Raw genomic sequence first — 15,882 nt, 5'->3', positions numbered from 1 at the left:
CACATTTGTCCAGGCCATATAAGGGCTCTGAGAATGACCTTGGATTTGTTTTGACTGATCTTCTTAATGACGTGGCTTAGGAGTGGGTTTGGAGGAAATGAATACATCAGTGGCGCCTCCCATTTGATAATGAGAGTGTCGCCTAGGGAGTGGTGTCCCAATCCAGCTCTGGAGCACTATTGTGGGCACTTGGCATTCTGAGCTGTTGTGAATAGATATATGGTGGGGAACCTCCATAGTTTGAATATGGATTTGAGAATTCCAGAGTCCATCTCTCACTCATGAGTTTGTGAAAAATCCCTGCTTAGTACATCTGCTGTTGTATTCTGACATCCCGGCAGATAGGATGCCGATATCTCTATGTTGTTGGTGATGCACCAATTCCAAATGCACATTGCCTCTGTACATAGGGAGTATGATTCTGCTTCCCCTTGGTGGTTTATACTGTATAAAACACGCAAGCTATATTGTCCATGAGGATCTTAATGGCATTGTTCTTGATTAGAGGGAGAAAGAGGTCATATGCATTTCGGACTGCTCTTAGCTCCAGTAAGTTTATGTGCAGGTTGGACTCCGTTGGGAACCAGCAGCCTTGGACTATATTGTTGAGTAGATGTGCCCCCCGCTCAACCTATTAGGGAAGCGTCTGTCATGATTGTCAGAGTTGGAGTTCTTTGTTGGATAGGGCAGACCTTCCTTGGTTGCATCCACCATGTTAATGAGTTTTTTACTCTGCGTGGCATTGTGAGGCATCTGTTGAGAGACTATTTGGTGGTATATACACTGTTCAAAGCCAGACCTGGCAAGCATCTTATGTAGAGTCTGGCATGCTTGACCACAAACGTTGTTGATGACATGTGTCCCAAGAGTTGTAAACACGTTTTAGCAGATGTTTGTGGACTGTCCCTCAACACTGAAACTAGATTGACTAGAGTGAGGAAGCATTGTTGGGGTAATGTTTTTGTTGCTGTTAGACAGTCGAGATAGTTGCCTGTGAATTCCAACTTTGGACAGGAACCAGTGTAAATTTTTGAGTATTTGTTTGCAACCCTAGATTCGTGAAAAGGGTTATTGTGCTCTGCGTGGCATTTATAACTTCTTGCCACGTTGGTGCAAATATGGGGCAGTCGTCCAAGTATGGAAATATCCTTACTCTGTGTCTGCGGAATTGAGTTGCAAAGACAGTGAAAACCTTGGGAAAAACCCTTGGGGCAGTGGATAGGCCAAAGGGTAGTACTCTGCATTGGAAATGCTGTTTAACTTGGGTGAATCTCAAAAATCTTCTGTGTGATGGGTGGATATTAATATGAAAATAAGCATCCTGTAGGTCAAGGGCCAAGAGCCAATCTCCCTTCTCTAATGCCGGAATTATTGTGGTTAGAGTCACCATTTTGATATATTCTCATGAATTTGTTGAGTTTTTGTAAATCCAGGATGGGTCTCCACCCACTGGTCTTTTTCTGAGTTAGAAAGTAGTGTGAATAAAAACCTTTTCCCCTGTGTTGCGACAGTACAGGTTCCATGGCATCTATTTGTACAAGGTGGTTTGTTTCCTGTTGTAACAGGTGCTCGTAAGAGGGGTCCCTGAAGAGGAACAGGAAAGGGGGGTGAGTAGGTGACACAGAAATAAAGGGGATAGAGTAGCCCTTTTAGATAATCCCTAAAACCCATTTGTCTGTCGTGATGCTGTTCCAGACTCAGTAGTATGGTGACAGAGTCTCCGAATGGGCAGGGGACTTTTTATGGTTCCAGAGTAACAGTGTGTGGAGGTCTCGTGCCCTCAACCACACCTTCAAAATGATTGTGTAGTGGTGGATTATTAAGACATCGAAGGTTGATCTTGGTTCTGCCAACGTCTGTTCTTTGTTTACATCATTGGTCGTACTGTCTTTGGAGCTGAGAGTATGGCGTAGACAAGAATCTCTGATTGTAAAACCTGCTGTTTCTTTTTGTTTGCAGATATGTAAATGCCAAGGGCTTTTAAGGTCATCCTTGAGTCTTTTAGGGTATGCAATGAGACATCCGTTTTGTCTGCAAAGTTTCTAACCCTTGAAGGGTAAGTCTTCAACGGTTGCCTGGATCTCCCTTTGGAACTTGGAGAGATGGAGCCAAGATGCACAGCGCATGATCATAGATGTTGCAATGGAACGTGCTCCCATGTCTGCAAAGTCAAAGGAGGCCTGTAGGGCCATCCTGGCGATGAGAGACCCCTCAGAAATGTTTGCCTTATACTGTTCTTTTTTGTCATTGGATACATTTTCAATAAAAGCTGATATTTTGGAGAACAGATTGCATGTATATTTGGCCACCAGGGTTGCGTAGTTGGCTATGCGGAACTGAAGTGTAGCTGAGGAATAAGCTTTCCGCCCAAAAAGGTCAAGTCTTTTCCATTCTTTATCGTATGGGATAGTTTGGGACTGGTGTTGTTTCCCCCTTTGGTTCACTGTCTCCACCACTATGGAGTTTGGCATGGGGTGTGTAAATAGGAACTCAGCCCCTTTTTCTGGCACATAATATTTTTTGTCGAATCTTTTACATGAGGATAGTGCTGTAGAAGGTATATGCCAGATTATTTTTGCAGGCTCCATGATTGCATAATTAATTGGCAGAGCTATCTTTGCTGATGGGTATGCCTGGAGTATGTCTGAGAGCTTATGTTGGGCTTCTGGTAGCTGAGCCAACGAAATGTCTAGGGATTCAGCAACCCTTTTGAAAAGGTCCTGAAAGGATATGAAATCATCCCCCACAGTGGGGGGTGGTGGCATTATGGTTTCGTCCAGTGACAACATAGAGAGGTGAGTAGGCAGAAAAGTGTCATGCTCAGCTATATACTCAGGATCCTCAGTGTCTTCCTCTTGTCTTTCCAAGGGTGCCAGAACAGTTGATGAAGGAGACCTGGCTTTTCGGGAGCTAGGGGAGCTAGAGGAGCTGTGGTTTTGGGCCCTATACATTGCCCATGGATCCTAGTATGACCAGTTAGGTGGGAATGGTGAATAGTATGGGGGGTAGTGTCCAAAGGTGACCACATCCACATATATCCACGAGTGGTTGGTGATGAGATGGTCCTGGCTTGGGTGAGGAGTGGCAAGCAATATATATTACTGCATCATCCTCTTCTTCCTCATCACTAGAGATGAGGGGGCTGATCTGCAAGGAGTAGTCAGCTGGTACCATCGATACCAGAGCAGATTTTTCAGTTGGAGATCGCTTTCTTTTAGGTGATTCTCCATGCAAGGATGTCTGTGGGCTTGTCTACATCAGAAAGTTGCAGCGCTGGTGAGGGAGTTGCAGCGCTGCAACTTTGAAGGTGTACACATCTGCAGGGCATCACCAGCGCTGCAACTCCCTGTTTGCAGCGCTGGCCGTACTCCCGTTTTGTCTCGGGTGTAGAGGATCCAGCGCTGGTGATCCAGCGCTGGTAATCCAATGTAAACACTTACCAGCGCTTTTCTTGACCTCCGTGGAAGGAGGAAGCCTCTGGTAATCAAGCTGATCTCCTTTCCCAGTTTGCTCTCTCGTTCCCGGAACCCCAAGCAAGCAGGTCTCCTTCTCTGCGGTTTGCTGGGTGGCTCCGGGAACGCGAGAGCAAACCGCGGCGAAGCTGGTCTCCTTCCCCGGTTTGCTCTCTCGGTCCCGGAACCCCGAGCAAGCAGGTCTCCTTCCCTGCTGTTTGCTGGGTGGCTCCGGGAACGCGAGAGCAAACCGCGGCGAAGCTGGTCTCCTTCCCCGGTTTGCTCTCTCGTTCCCGGAACCCCGAGCAAGCAGGTCTCCTTCTCTGCGGTTTGCTGGGTGGCTCCGGGAACGCGAGAGCAAACCGCGGCGAAGCTGGTCTCCTTCCCCGGTTTGCTCTCTCGTTCCCTGAACCCCGAGCAAGCAGGTCTCCTTCCCTGCGGTTTGCTGGGTGGCTCCGGGAACGCGAGAGCAAACCGCGGCGAAGCTGGTCTCCTTCCCCGGTTTGCTCTCTCGTTCCCGGAACCCCGAGCAAGCAGGTCTCCTTCCCTGCGGTTTGCTGGGTGGCTCCGGGAACGCGAGAGCAAACCGCGGCGAAGCTGGTCTCCTTCCCCGGTTTGCTCTCTCGTTCCCGGAACCCCGAGCAAGCAGGTCTCCTTCCCTGCGGTTTGCTGGGTGGCTCCGGGAACGCGAGAGCAAACCGCGGCGAAGCTGGTCGCCTTTCCCGGTTTGCTCTCGCGTTCCCGGAACCCCCCTTGAAGCCGCCCAACAGCGCTGCAGTGTGGCCACATCTAACACCACTTGCAGCGCTGGTTGCTGTAAGTGTGGCCACTCTGCAGCGCTGGCCCTATACAGCTGTACTAATACAGCTGTAACAACCAGCGCTGCAAAATTTTAGATGTAGACATGGCCTGTGACTGCTTTTTGGTAACTTTTCTAGGAATAGGCTCTTTGGCAGCTGTTGCTGAAGAAGAGCAACCGTTGCCAGGGGGTGGCCTGGACTTGGGGTAAGAGACTGGCCTGAGGGATTTCTCCACCATGAGGAGCTTCAGTTAGAGAACTCTGACTTTTCTTGTCCTGGCTGTCAGCTTTCTGCTGTGTGGGCACTTTTGAGTAATGTGTGTCTCGCCAAGGAAGTGGACACACTGAGCCTGGCCATCAGAGACCAGTATGGAGCGTCTGCAAGTCAGGCAGCATTTAAAACCAGGTGAGCTGGGCATGCCCAAGAGAGTCGGTCTCTTAGACAAAAACAGGGATAAACCTGCTGGAGAGACAGGGGTAGAAAGGGAAGGTAAAGGGAGACATTTTTGTGTGTGAAAATTAAAGAAATTAGAGTAAGGTAAGGGGATAGGGAAGCTAACTAAAATTAAGCTAACATTATCACTATGAACTAGCTACTATAAATCTTATACGAGGTAAGAGAAGGTGCTGCCAAAGATGGTAGAGAAGGAACAGGAGGATGGTTGGCTGTGTGTGTGACTGTAACTACTCGGAGCGGCGTGAGACAGCTACAGCGCATGCGCAGCCCAACCGAGCAGTGCTACGAAAAATCTTCAATTACAAGTTCAGGGCATCAAGACACCTAAAGTGGAGCACTCACAAGGACGCTCCTTGAAGAAAAACATAGCTTGTGGTGGGTCCAACAATTCTTGGAACTGAAGTCATCTTTGGCACAAGGGTCACATGCCTTATATACAAATATATATAGAACCACTGAAGACTGGGGAACTTTCCAAAAATTCTGACAGCATCTGCTGATTTGGGAGAATTGTTATCATCATAAATATTACTGAATCAAACCTGAATGAACTGTGTCAAATGACTGTAGGAGAAGACTCTTTCCTGATTCATCAAGGGATCTCAGGAGCAAGTGAGGACAGTAACTATTAAGAGCCATTGACAAAGAAGGCATATTCATGCCTGAACAATCTAGTTTGACAGAAAGACTATGTTCCTCTCCCCAGAAGTGACCATGAAGAGATAAGGAACCAGCAACTGCTAAGGCTTGTCAGAGACAAGCATATGAAGCCTCCTAGTCAGCTCGCCAGGAGACCTGCTAGCAAGAACCAACTACTTGAACTACTATCTTAAAGATAAAACTTGAACTATTTGAGGATGGCAAGGCTGGCCTGGTTCAGCAGCTACCAGCTGCACAGCCAAGTTTGCAGAGCTTCAGAGCAGAGGGTTGAGGGGGGGAGGAGTAAGGACCTGCAACAAAAGGGAATCCCTGGAGAAAGCAATTGTCATCTGAGAGTACCAACATAGGACAGGGCTGAGGGAGCCACTGCTGGAGACCTACCATGAGAAGGTTTTGGAAAAGAAAAGTAGAGACCAACATCTGCAGAAGGGCTGAAAGTGTACATCTGGTGAGTGTGGTGCTGCATGGAACGTTGGTGAGGCCCAGAAAAACAGCGTCAGCACCAGCTGCATACAAGAGCCTCAAGATCCAGTTGCTGCAGAAAGGAGAAGCACCAGACCCAACTGCATGGAACAGGAACATTAAAGAAAGACATGTGAGTGTGTGTGGTGTTTGAAAGGCAAGCAGTGTGCATGCATGTGCTGCAAAAATGATGAGGAAGTGTGTGCAGCTGTGACTGGTGAGGGAGGGGGAAGAGTCACTTGCAGCCAATGATTCAGCTTGGAAAGGGACTTGTATGCAGTCTGTGACTATGCAATTTTTTGGGGCATGGTAAGATATAGAAATGAGAAATGCAGATGTGTATAGTGAGTTTTAAAGGAACTGTTTCAAAAGGTACTGGGCAGTTACTCACACATCAGAGAAATGTTAATAAAATATCTCTTTTCTTCCAGTAAGAACAAATCTCTTATTTCTTATCTTGAGTTTGTCACTTAACTTTCATAGCAATGGTTGTTGATTTTACTTTACCTACAGCTTTTCTCCCTAAACAAAGTTTTAAGTCTATGCTAAAAGCCATTGATTGGGGGAATGAACAAGCAAGGGAAACTGCTCATTTATATCTCAGTAGTATTCTCATTTTGTAACCATTCTGTCCACTGCCATTTAAAACTAATTTTGGTATAAATTTCAGAATGAAATTTGAAACTTTTACCTTACTGCTGAAAGCTTCTCTCCTTTTTTCCAGTCCCAGAGCACAACTGTATGATTGTCATCTATGCCAACGGAAGCCAAGCGTTTGCCATCCGCTAGAAAAGGAAATGTATGGTAAGAGAGTGGGTAGAGAGCATTACTGTGCAATAACAAGAAATCAAATTATTATACTAGATACACTATAAATCATACAAAACACTACTTGTTGTATTAAGAGATCAAAGAATGTACAAACAGATAAACCACACTTGATGTGTTGTATTTAGGCAGATTTTTTATATGGATGGTCTGGCGGACAGAGTATAGAACTTGAAGCCAAGAATTTCCAAGTTCTAATCCTCCCTTTGCCATTAACTTAGTGCAAGACCTTAGGCTAGTCATTTATTTTTGTTATACATTTTAATCTTGGTCTTTTAGGATTTTGGCACAGGAATTATTGATGTTGCTAGCTTTTTAAAAAATTGGGTTATGTCAGATCACCTAAAGCAGAGTCATTGCCTTCCTGTTCCTCTACATTAGACGCATACTTCACTTTAGTATCCTCCATATCAGTACTGTACTCATCCTCAAGAATATGCTTTTGTAACATGGTATTTGACCCTTTGAGGGAAGTCAGAGCCCAGGTTCCCTGTGATGGGCTTCTAAAAAGAGAACAAGTCCATCTCAGGCACCTGTAAGTAATTACTGCAAACCTCCATGGTGTGCTGACAGGGGTGGGTAGATAAGGACACTGCTCTACCAAGTGTTGATGCCAGTTCCACAAAATCCCTCAACACAGGGGAGCACCAAGAATCTCTGTGTTGAGTTTAGTATTCCCTACTCTGACAAAGCAGAAACTCTGGGGTAATTGCAGATTTGGTTTAAACAAGTGTCTCAGAGGTACTTCTAGGAAGTTTATGAGATATTCCCAAGCTTGATGACTCTGGTTAACATCTTGAGGCAGATCTGACTCAGGTATGTCATGATTCACTCCAAGTCAGAAGATGCAGCATTTATGCTCATTTGTGACTGATCTCTTCCTGGCATGTGCACATCTTCTGAAGCTGCGGAGCTTCTCTTCTGGAAAATTTAGGGGGTTGGAGGAGAGGATAACATCTTGAAAGGTAAGGGCCAGGAAAGATTCAAAATTCTCTAATGTCAGAGGCTCAAGATCCAAAAGTATGCACAATCTCAGCACACACTTTAGTTGTGCCTGAGATCAGATTCTTTCCAGTGAAACCAAATACTATCCTAGAATGCAGTGAGGTCTACTACAAGAGAAGAAGGAATCAACAGCTTGTATCAGAGTTCAACTTCCTGGGCAGAGAAAACTCAAAAGATTTAATGGGCAAAGGCTGCCTACAATGGTGGAGTGGAAACGAAGGAAGAGAGAACCAGATTCTTTCCAGGGAACAGACATGATTCAAGTTTCTCAACTCACTGCATTCATTTTGTGCCAAGGATGGATCCTGGCTCCGGGACTACAGTAAGCTTTGAATCTGAAGTAATTGACACAAAACATCATCATTGCTGAAATCACTTGAATCTAGGAGGACTTTTGGCACCAGCCAACCACCCCACTAGATCCACGATCCTTGTCATTCTAACAGTAGAAACAGGAAGAAAAGAAGCTTGGTCTCTTTCTTTTCTTTTTTGCTTTCCTCTTTTAAGCAGACCCAAGATCCTGAACTCACTGGGGTTTATCAATATTTACAGTTTCTTATAATATTCAGATATGAACAAACTTTGGCTCCATCCTTTAATTTCCACTTAGGAAGCTGAATACAAACAAGGTAAAGATTCACTGTCCTTCGAAGTCAGATTTAGATGCCTTTAATGCCACTTCGAAGATGAGAAAAGTGAAAATTCATCTTTCCATATTGAAGGCATAACATTTTGATACATCAGGCACCAGCTGGGCAGGCATCCCTCATCCAGACATGTTAGGCACCATGTAGATTGGTCAGAGACCAACAATTTTTCCCATAACAACAAAAATGATCTGATTTCTTCTGTTGGTCCAAAAATACCACAATCCTGAACAAAAGGCTAGCCGAGGGATATAGCAGACAAATAAAAAAATGGTGACAGGCCATAGCCTAGAACCAGAGATTCACTGAAGTGTAATTAGGCTCACACAACTGCGATAATATTAATTAAAACTAACTACTAATAAAATAAACTTTAACTAATAAAACAAAACAAGATAATTAGATACTATGATGATGAGGGGCTGTATAAGTATAGTACCTAGAAACAATAAAACATAAGAAAGACTGGTCAAAGTTACGGTAGATGGAAGGAACAGGAACTGAGTTCTTGTTTTACTGCCTCAGTGATCAAAGTATCTCAGAGTTGTCTGTGGTTATGATTCCTTACAAAGTTTTGATCCAAATATTCATATTCCCAAGAGACTAATGACATGCCTCCAAAAGACAATGTGATAGGCACAACCACAAAATCAAAGTTGGAGAGATGGAGGGGATGAATGGTAGCAAAATTGCTGCCAGTTTTCCAGACTGGACTATACTACACAAAGAAAAATAAAAGCAGCAAAGAATCCTGTGGCACCTTATAGACTAACAGATGTTTTTGGAGCATGAGCTTTCGTGGGTGAATACCCACTTCGTCACATGCATCTGATGAACTGGGTATTCACCCACGAAAGCTCATGCTCCAAAAACGTCTGTTAGTCTATAAGGTGCCACAGGATTTTTTGCTGCTTTTACAGATCCAGACTAACATGGCTACCCCTCTGAAAAAGAAAAATAAAACAGTTACATATTATAAAATCTCCTTAGTTCTTTAGCATGCCTCATACTTGACTAAATGGTTCATTCTTAGAATGTAAAAAATGCTATATACATCTCAGTTTCACAAAGGCATCAGACAGCAGTCGCAGTAAATGCCAAAAATATACAATCTAATATTTTATAGGTCTACAGGAAGGGTTTTTTGTGTTCTGCATTTGAAGCATATCAGACCTACCTTGCACTGCACAGGCCTACTAGTATAGTATAGGTAGGGATGCTTCTTTATTAAAAAAATGCAAATTGAATGTAGCTAGCCATTCAGGATGTTATTTCAATAGATTATATTGATGCAGAAAGAATGCAAACCAAAAAGTGCACTAATCTGCAAATGATACAATGTATTACAATCAATCATCTGATACTAGTTAGACATTTCCAGAGAAGTATGTCATTAATCATATTTTTGAACAAACTCCCGTGCTATTAAAAGATTATCAGAAAGGTCTGTTATTTTCTTATATACATTTAAAACAGCCAGATGACTTGTTTTGTACACCTGTGGAGGCATGTTTTTGACGTGCATAGAAAGGAAAATGGCTAATTTTGTTGAATGACCACAAGATGTGCCCATATTATTTTCCACTCCAATAGCTCCTTGAATTACAGCTGATGCTTCTATTGCTTCCTCAGCTTAAAGGTTTATAAAGTGCATTAAGAAGTGCAATTTGCTACTTCCAGGTAAAAAACGGTTATCTACCTTTCGCAACTGTTATTTTTAGAGATGTGTTGCTCATGTCCATTCCATGCTAGGTGTGTGCGTGCCCAGTTGTCGGAATTTTTTGCCTTAGTGGTATCTGTAGGGCCAGCTCTGGGGTCCTTTGGAGTGCTGTGCTCATGTGCTGGTATATGCAGCACCACCGTCCCTATGCCCCCTCAGTTCCCTCTTGCCGATAACTGCAACAGAGCGGTAGGAGGGCAGTTAATGGAATGGACATGAGCAACACATGTCAAAGAACAGTTACTAAAGGCAGGTAACCATTTTTTCTTCTTTGAGCGCTTGTTCATGTCAAGTAGCAACCCTGCAGGTATCTAAATCGGCACCCTGGCCAATAAGGCTGCTAAAGAGGCTTGCACTGTAGCAGAATAAGCAGTTACAGACACTGTAGAGGGTACCTTTGTCAGCTCATAGCAAAACTTGATGCAGGCAGTGGTCCATGATGAAATCCTCTCTGTAGACATAGGGAGGCACTTCAATCTGTTTGCCACTGCAACAAAGAGCTGTGTTGACTTCTGGAATGGTTTAGTCCTTTCCAGTATAAAAAGCCAGTGCTTGCGTAACATCAAGAGAGTGTAGTCTGCACTCCTCATCTGACTTATGAGGTTTTGGGAAGAAAACCGGTAAATATATGTCCTGGTTCATATGAAACCGTGAAACTAACTTGGGCAAGAAGGCTGGGTGCAGTCGCAGTTGAACCTTATCCTTATAGAACACTGTGTAGAGTGGTTCCGAGGTGAGAACTCTAATTTCGGAGACCCTGCAGGCTCACGTTATAACCACCAGAAAGGAGACCTTCCACGAGAGCAGCAGAAGGGAACAAGATGCTAATGGCTCAAAGGGTGGACCTGTGAGCTTAGACAGCATGAAGTTCAGGTCCCAAGGTGGGACAGATTGAGGACTTGAGGGTAGAACCGCTCCAGGCTTTTCAGAAACCGAACCCCCGTGCCATATGCAAAGATCAAACTGCCTTGTGTTGGAGGGTGGAAGGCTGAAATAGCTGCCAAGCGGACCTTGATTGTTGAGAAAGACAGGCCCCGGAGATTGTGGTGAAGAAAATAGTGCAGGATAAACTGCAGAGAGGCCTGGTCAGGCCGGAAACCCTGGTCCGAAGCCTAACATGTGAACTGTTTCCAGGGCTTTCTGCTACCCATGAGGACCTGTTGAACGCAGGCCAAGCATGCCTGTTTTTCTGCATTCAGCCATGCAGCAACAAGGCCATCACAACCACTAAAAAGCGACAAAGAGTCCTGTGGCACCTTACAGACTAACAGATGTATTGGAGCATAAACTTTTGTGGGTGAATACCCACTTCATCAGACACATGTGGTGGAAATTTCCAGAGGCAGGTATAAATATGCAGGCAAGAATCAGTCTAGAGATAACAAGGTTAGTTCAATCAGGGAGGATGAGGCCCTCTTCTAGCAGTTCAGGTGTGAACACTAAGGGAGGAGAAACTGCTTGTGTAGTTGGCTAGCCATTTACAGCCTGTTTAATCCTGAGCTGATAGCGTCAAATTTGCAGATGAACTGAAGCTCAGCAGTTTCTCTTTAAAGTCTGGTCCTGAAGATTTTTTGCTGCAGGATGGCTCTCTTTAAATCTGCTATTGTGTGTCCAGGGAGACTGAAGTGTTCTCCTACAGGTTTTTGTATATTGCCGTTCCTAATATCTGATTTGTGTCCATTTATCCTTTTACGTAGGGACTGTCCAGTTTGGCTGATGTACATAACAGAGGGGCAATACTGGCATATGATGGTGTATATTACATTGCTGGACGTGCAGGTGAATGAACCGGTGATAGTGTGGCTGATCTGGTTAGGTCCTGTGATTGTGTCACTGGTGTAGATATGTGGGCAGAGCTGGAATCGAGGTTTGTTGCATGGATTGGTTCCTGAGTTAGAGTTACTATGGTGCGGTGTGTAGTTATTGGTGAGAATATGCTTCAGGTAGCGGGTTGTCTATGGGCGAGGACTGGCCTCCCACCTAAGGCCTGTGAAAGTGAGGGATCATTGTCCAGGATGTGTTGTACATCACTGATGATGTGTTGGAGAGGTTTTAGCTGGGGACTGTATATGATAGCCAGTGGAGTTCTGTTGGTTTCTTTCTTGGGCTTGTCTTGCAGTAGGCGGCTTCTGGGTACACGTCTGGTTCTGTAGATCTGTTTTCTTATTTCCCTGTGCGGGTACCGTAGTTTTGAGAATGCTTGGTGAAGATTTTGTAGGTGTTGGTCTCTGTCTGAGGGGTTGTATCAGATGCGGTTGTACCTCAGCGCTCGGCTGTAGACAATGGATCCTGTGGTGTGTCTGGCATGGAAGCTGGAGGCATGAAGGTAGGCATAGTGGTCGGTGGGTTTTCGGTATAGGGTGGTGTTAACGTGACCATCACTTTTTTCCACCATAGTGTCTAGGAAGTCGACCTCTCGTGTAGATTGGTCCAGGCTGAGGCTGATGGTGGGATGGAAGCTGTTGAAATAGTGGTGGAATTTTTCCAGAGTCTCCCTCCCATGGGTCCAGATGATGAAGATGTCATCAATGTAGTGTAGGTGGAGAAGGGACGTGAGCGGACGAAAGCTGAGGAAGCGTTGTTCTAGGTCAGCCATAAAAATGTTGGCATATTGTGGGGCCATGTGGGTGCCCATAGCAGTGCCACTGGTCTGGAAGTATATATTGCCATCAAATTTGAAATAGTTGTGTGTGAGGATAAAGTCACAGAGCTCAGCAACCAGTTGTGCTGTGGCATCATCAGGGATACTGTTCCTGACAGCTTGTATTCCATCAGTGTGTGGGATGTTTGCGTAGAGAGTCTCTACATCTATGGTGGCTAGGATGGGGTTTTTCTGGAAGGACACCAATGCATTGTACTTTTCTCAGGAAACCCTCACTTAAAGTTATCCCGGTTAATGTTGCTTTGCTGTTACATTGCTGATCAATTAGAGAACATGCTAGTTTAAAATTGCACAATGCTCCCTTATAATGTCGTTTGGCAGCTGCCTGCTTTGTCCACTGCTTGCAGAAAGAGTAGCCCACTGGAGCTAGCTGGTGGGGGCTTGGAACCAGGGTGGACTGGCAGCCTCCACATCAGCTCCCCACTCTTCTAAGTTCCCTGTGCTGCAGCCGCCCAGCAGGCTATCAATTGCTGGGCAGTTCAGCTGTCCCTCCCCTACTGCCATGTGCTGCTCCTGCCCTCTGCCTTGGAGCTGCTCCCGGGAGCCTCCTGCTTCCTATGCAGGGAGGGAAAAAAGGGGGGGCTAAGGTCAGGGTGTCCCCCTCCCTCCTGCTCCTGCACCCCATTTACCCCATCTCCACAGAGCAGGTGGGGGACCCGACAGGGCTCAGGATAAAGAGAGCTATTTGCAGCAGCTTCTGTCTCAACTTGCTGATCTACTTAAAAAGGCAGTGTACTTAGAGTGGGGTCAGCGAACTGAAAAGGGGCAGAGTGCATCTCTCTCTCTCTCACAGGGTGAATACCCTGCATAGAAGGTTTTATCCTTCTGACAGTTTTTAGAGGAAGAACACCGAAGGGCTTTTACTGGTAGAACCTAGCCTGTAACAGTGGCTCTCAAGATTGGCATTCCTCTAAAGTTCCAAGGAGACATTGCCAACTCATTGTCTAAGGCCTTCTCTTGACTACCAAGTTTTGTTGACAAAAGGCAGTTTTTGTTGACAAAACAGTGAATGCTTACACACTGCGATGCAACTTTTGTTGGCAAAAATGCCCTGCTTTGAAGACAAAATACAACCACCCTGAGAGACAAATCTTTTTTCTATAAATTTTTGTCGACAAAGTGCCAGTGTAGATACTACACATCATTGTACTGCTTTAATTGGCCTCCAGAAGATGTCCCACAATGCCCATCGTGACTGCTTTGGTCAGCAGTTTGAACTCCACTGCCCTGCAGCCAGGTAAACAATCATCTGCCCTTACCCCTTAGAAGCACTGGGAATTTTTTGAAATTCCATTTCCTCTTTGCTCAGTGTGGAGCATCTTCCCAGGTGACCATGATAGGTTATTGCAGAAAATGGTCTCCCGCTTAGACCACTGTGCGCCTGCTAGATCTGATCAGCATATGGAAAGAGGAAGCTGTCCAGTCACAGCTGCGCTTGAGCCATAGGAATTGGGATATGGGCACATTTCTTGTGTGAGAAGAGCTATGATCAGTATATGCTGCAGTGCAGAGCAAAGATAAGGTAGCTGAGGCAGGTGCATCATAAGGTGAGGGAGGCAAACTGTTGCTCTGGTCTGCATCTAAGACCTGCCGGTTCTATAAGGTGGACACTATCCTCAGTGGCGACCCCACTTCCACTGCCGAGCCCCGTGGATACTTCGGTGGGCCTGGAGGCAGTGGAAAGAGGACCTAACCTGGAGGACGAAATCATTGATGAAGAGGTAGAGTTAGATGATGTGGCGCTCCCGGCGGGTTTGCTCCATGGGGCAGGCAGCAAGGAACTGTTCACCACTCCAGAGGTGTACAGCCAGTCTCAGCAGTTACTCTCCAGTGAGCAAGAAGCAGGAGAGGAGACACCTGGTAAATGGCTGTGGTTTGTGTAGTGTGGAGGTGGGTTCAGGGTATAGAAATGTGGAAGGCTGGCTGTATTTCTGTGAGCTGGACACTTCTCTATGTAGCTAATCAGTATGGCAGAACAGGGTGTTGATGTATGTTGAGATCTCATGGGAATCCTCCAGAGCAATCTCCAGGAAAGTTTCCTGGAGGTACTTGGAAATCCTCTGCTGAAAGTTCCTTGGCAGAGCAGCTTTGTTCCTTCCCCCATTGTAGGAAACTTTTCTGCACCGTTTGGCAATTACTTGTGCGGGGAACAAAGCGGCACACAAGTGAGCAGCAGAGGGAGTGGGGTGGAAGCCAGAAGCATGTAGTAGATGTACCTTCATTTCCTTGCTTACCCTTGGCCGTGAGATGTCTTCTAGAATGATCCCCACCTCTGGAAAAGTGTGGGAGAATTTTAGAACTTTTCCCCCAGTTCCTGGCAGAGTGAGTGCTCTTTTCCCCATATGAAGCCCCCTCTCCCCTGCCAACACTCACCATGCTTTGGGTGTTCGCAGAGCTTGTGCTTGCCCAGGGTCAGTGAGAAAGTGATTGTTATGTTGCAAAGAGTGTATGTTACTGAAATGGTTCAATTCTGTGCATGAATTTAACAATCATGCTTCTGTGCATTGTTCCTTGGGCTTTGGCAGATGTGGCCTTCAGAAACACCCCATGCAAGCTGGCCAAGCGTCTCCGCCAGATAAGGAAGTGCCCAAGACGGAGCAAAGAAGACGTGTTCCGGGAGGTACTGTACTCCTTCAATGCAGAGAAAAGGGAATGCAAGGAGTACTGGGAAGCTGAAAGGCAGGACAGAAAAGAAAATCAGGAATTTGTTCAGGACGCTAATGAGCAGGTGATTAAAGTAATGGAGGAGCAAACGCAAATGCTGAAGTCCTTAATAATGCTGCAGACCAAGCAGATCCATGCCCACCCTCCCTTGCAGCACATTCAGAATTCTTTTCCATGTCCCTCTCTCCCCCAACTCCGCCTGCACAGTCCTTTCCACTTTCTGCGACTTCTAGGTTTCCCCTTCACTCCACCCCTCAGACAACTTTCATAATGAGAGCTGGACCAACACAGGCTCTGAAAGTCTGCCCTTCCCTGGTACCTCCTTTCCCACCAAGCATCTTTGTATGTTTGTGTGTTTCTGTGTGCTGTTTCTTGTGCAATAATAACAAAATTTTTGAATGGTAACTCATCTTTATTTGTTTTCTACAAACTGAGATAGTAGGCACTGCCAATACATAAACAGGCAGTTTATTCATGTGTTTGCTGCAATGTAAGGCTCCAAATATCACCATTACATCCTAAGAAA

The 15,882-nt window shown here is 45.5% G+C and overlaps 1 protein-coding gene across 4 annotated transcripts in view; it reads right to left on the bottom strand.

The window, feature by feature from the left end:
- EML5 (EMAP like 5) overlaps positions 1 to 15,882 on the bottom strand; it is a 303,194-nt gene that overhangs the window by 141,544 nt on the left and 145,768 nt on the right. For all 4 annotated transcript variants that reach the window (XM_030558959.1, XM_030558960.1, XM_030558962.1 and 1 more), the window contains exon 16: positions 6,522 to 6,615. In XM_030558959.1, coding sequence (XP_030414819.1) covers positions 6,522 to 6,615 — 94 coding nt within the window. The remainder of the gene's footprint in view (positions 1 to 6,521; positions 6,616 to 15,882) is intronic.

The sequence above is a fragment of the Gopherus evgoodei genome, chromosome 4 (genome assembly GCF_007399415.2).
Source record: "Gopherus evgoodei ecotype Sinaloan lineage chromosome 4, rGopEvg1_v1.p, whole genome shotgun sequence".
NCBI lineage: Eukaryota > Metazoa > Chordata > Testudines > Testudinidae > Gopherus > Gopherus evgoodei.
The sequence above is the reverse complement of the archived record's forward strand: the minus strand, read 5'-3'. Positions and strand labels throughout refer to the sequence as shown.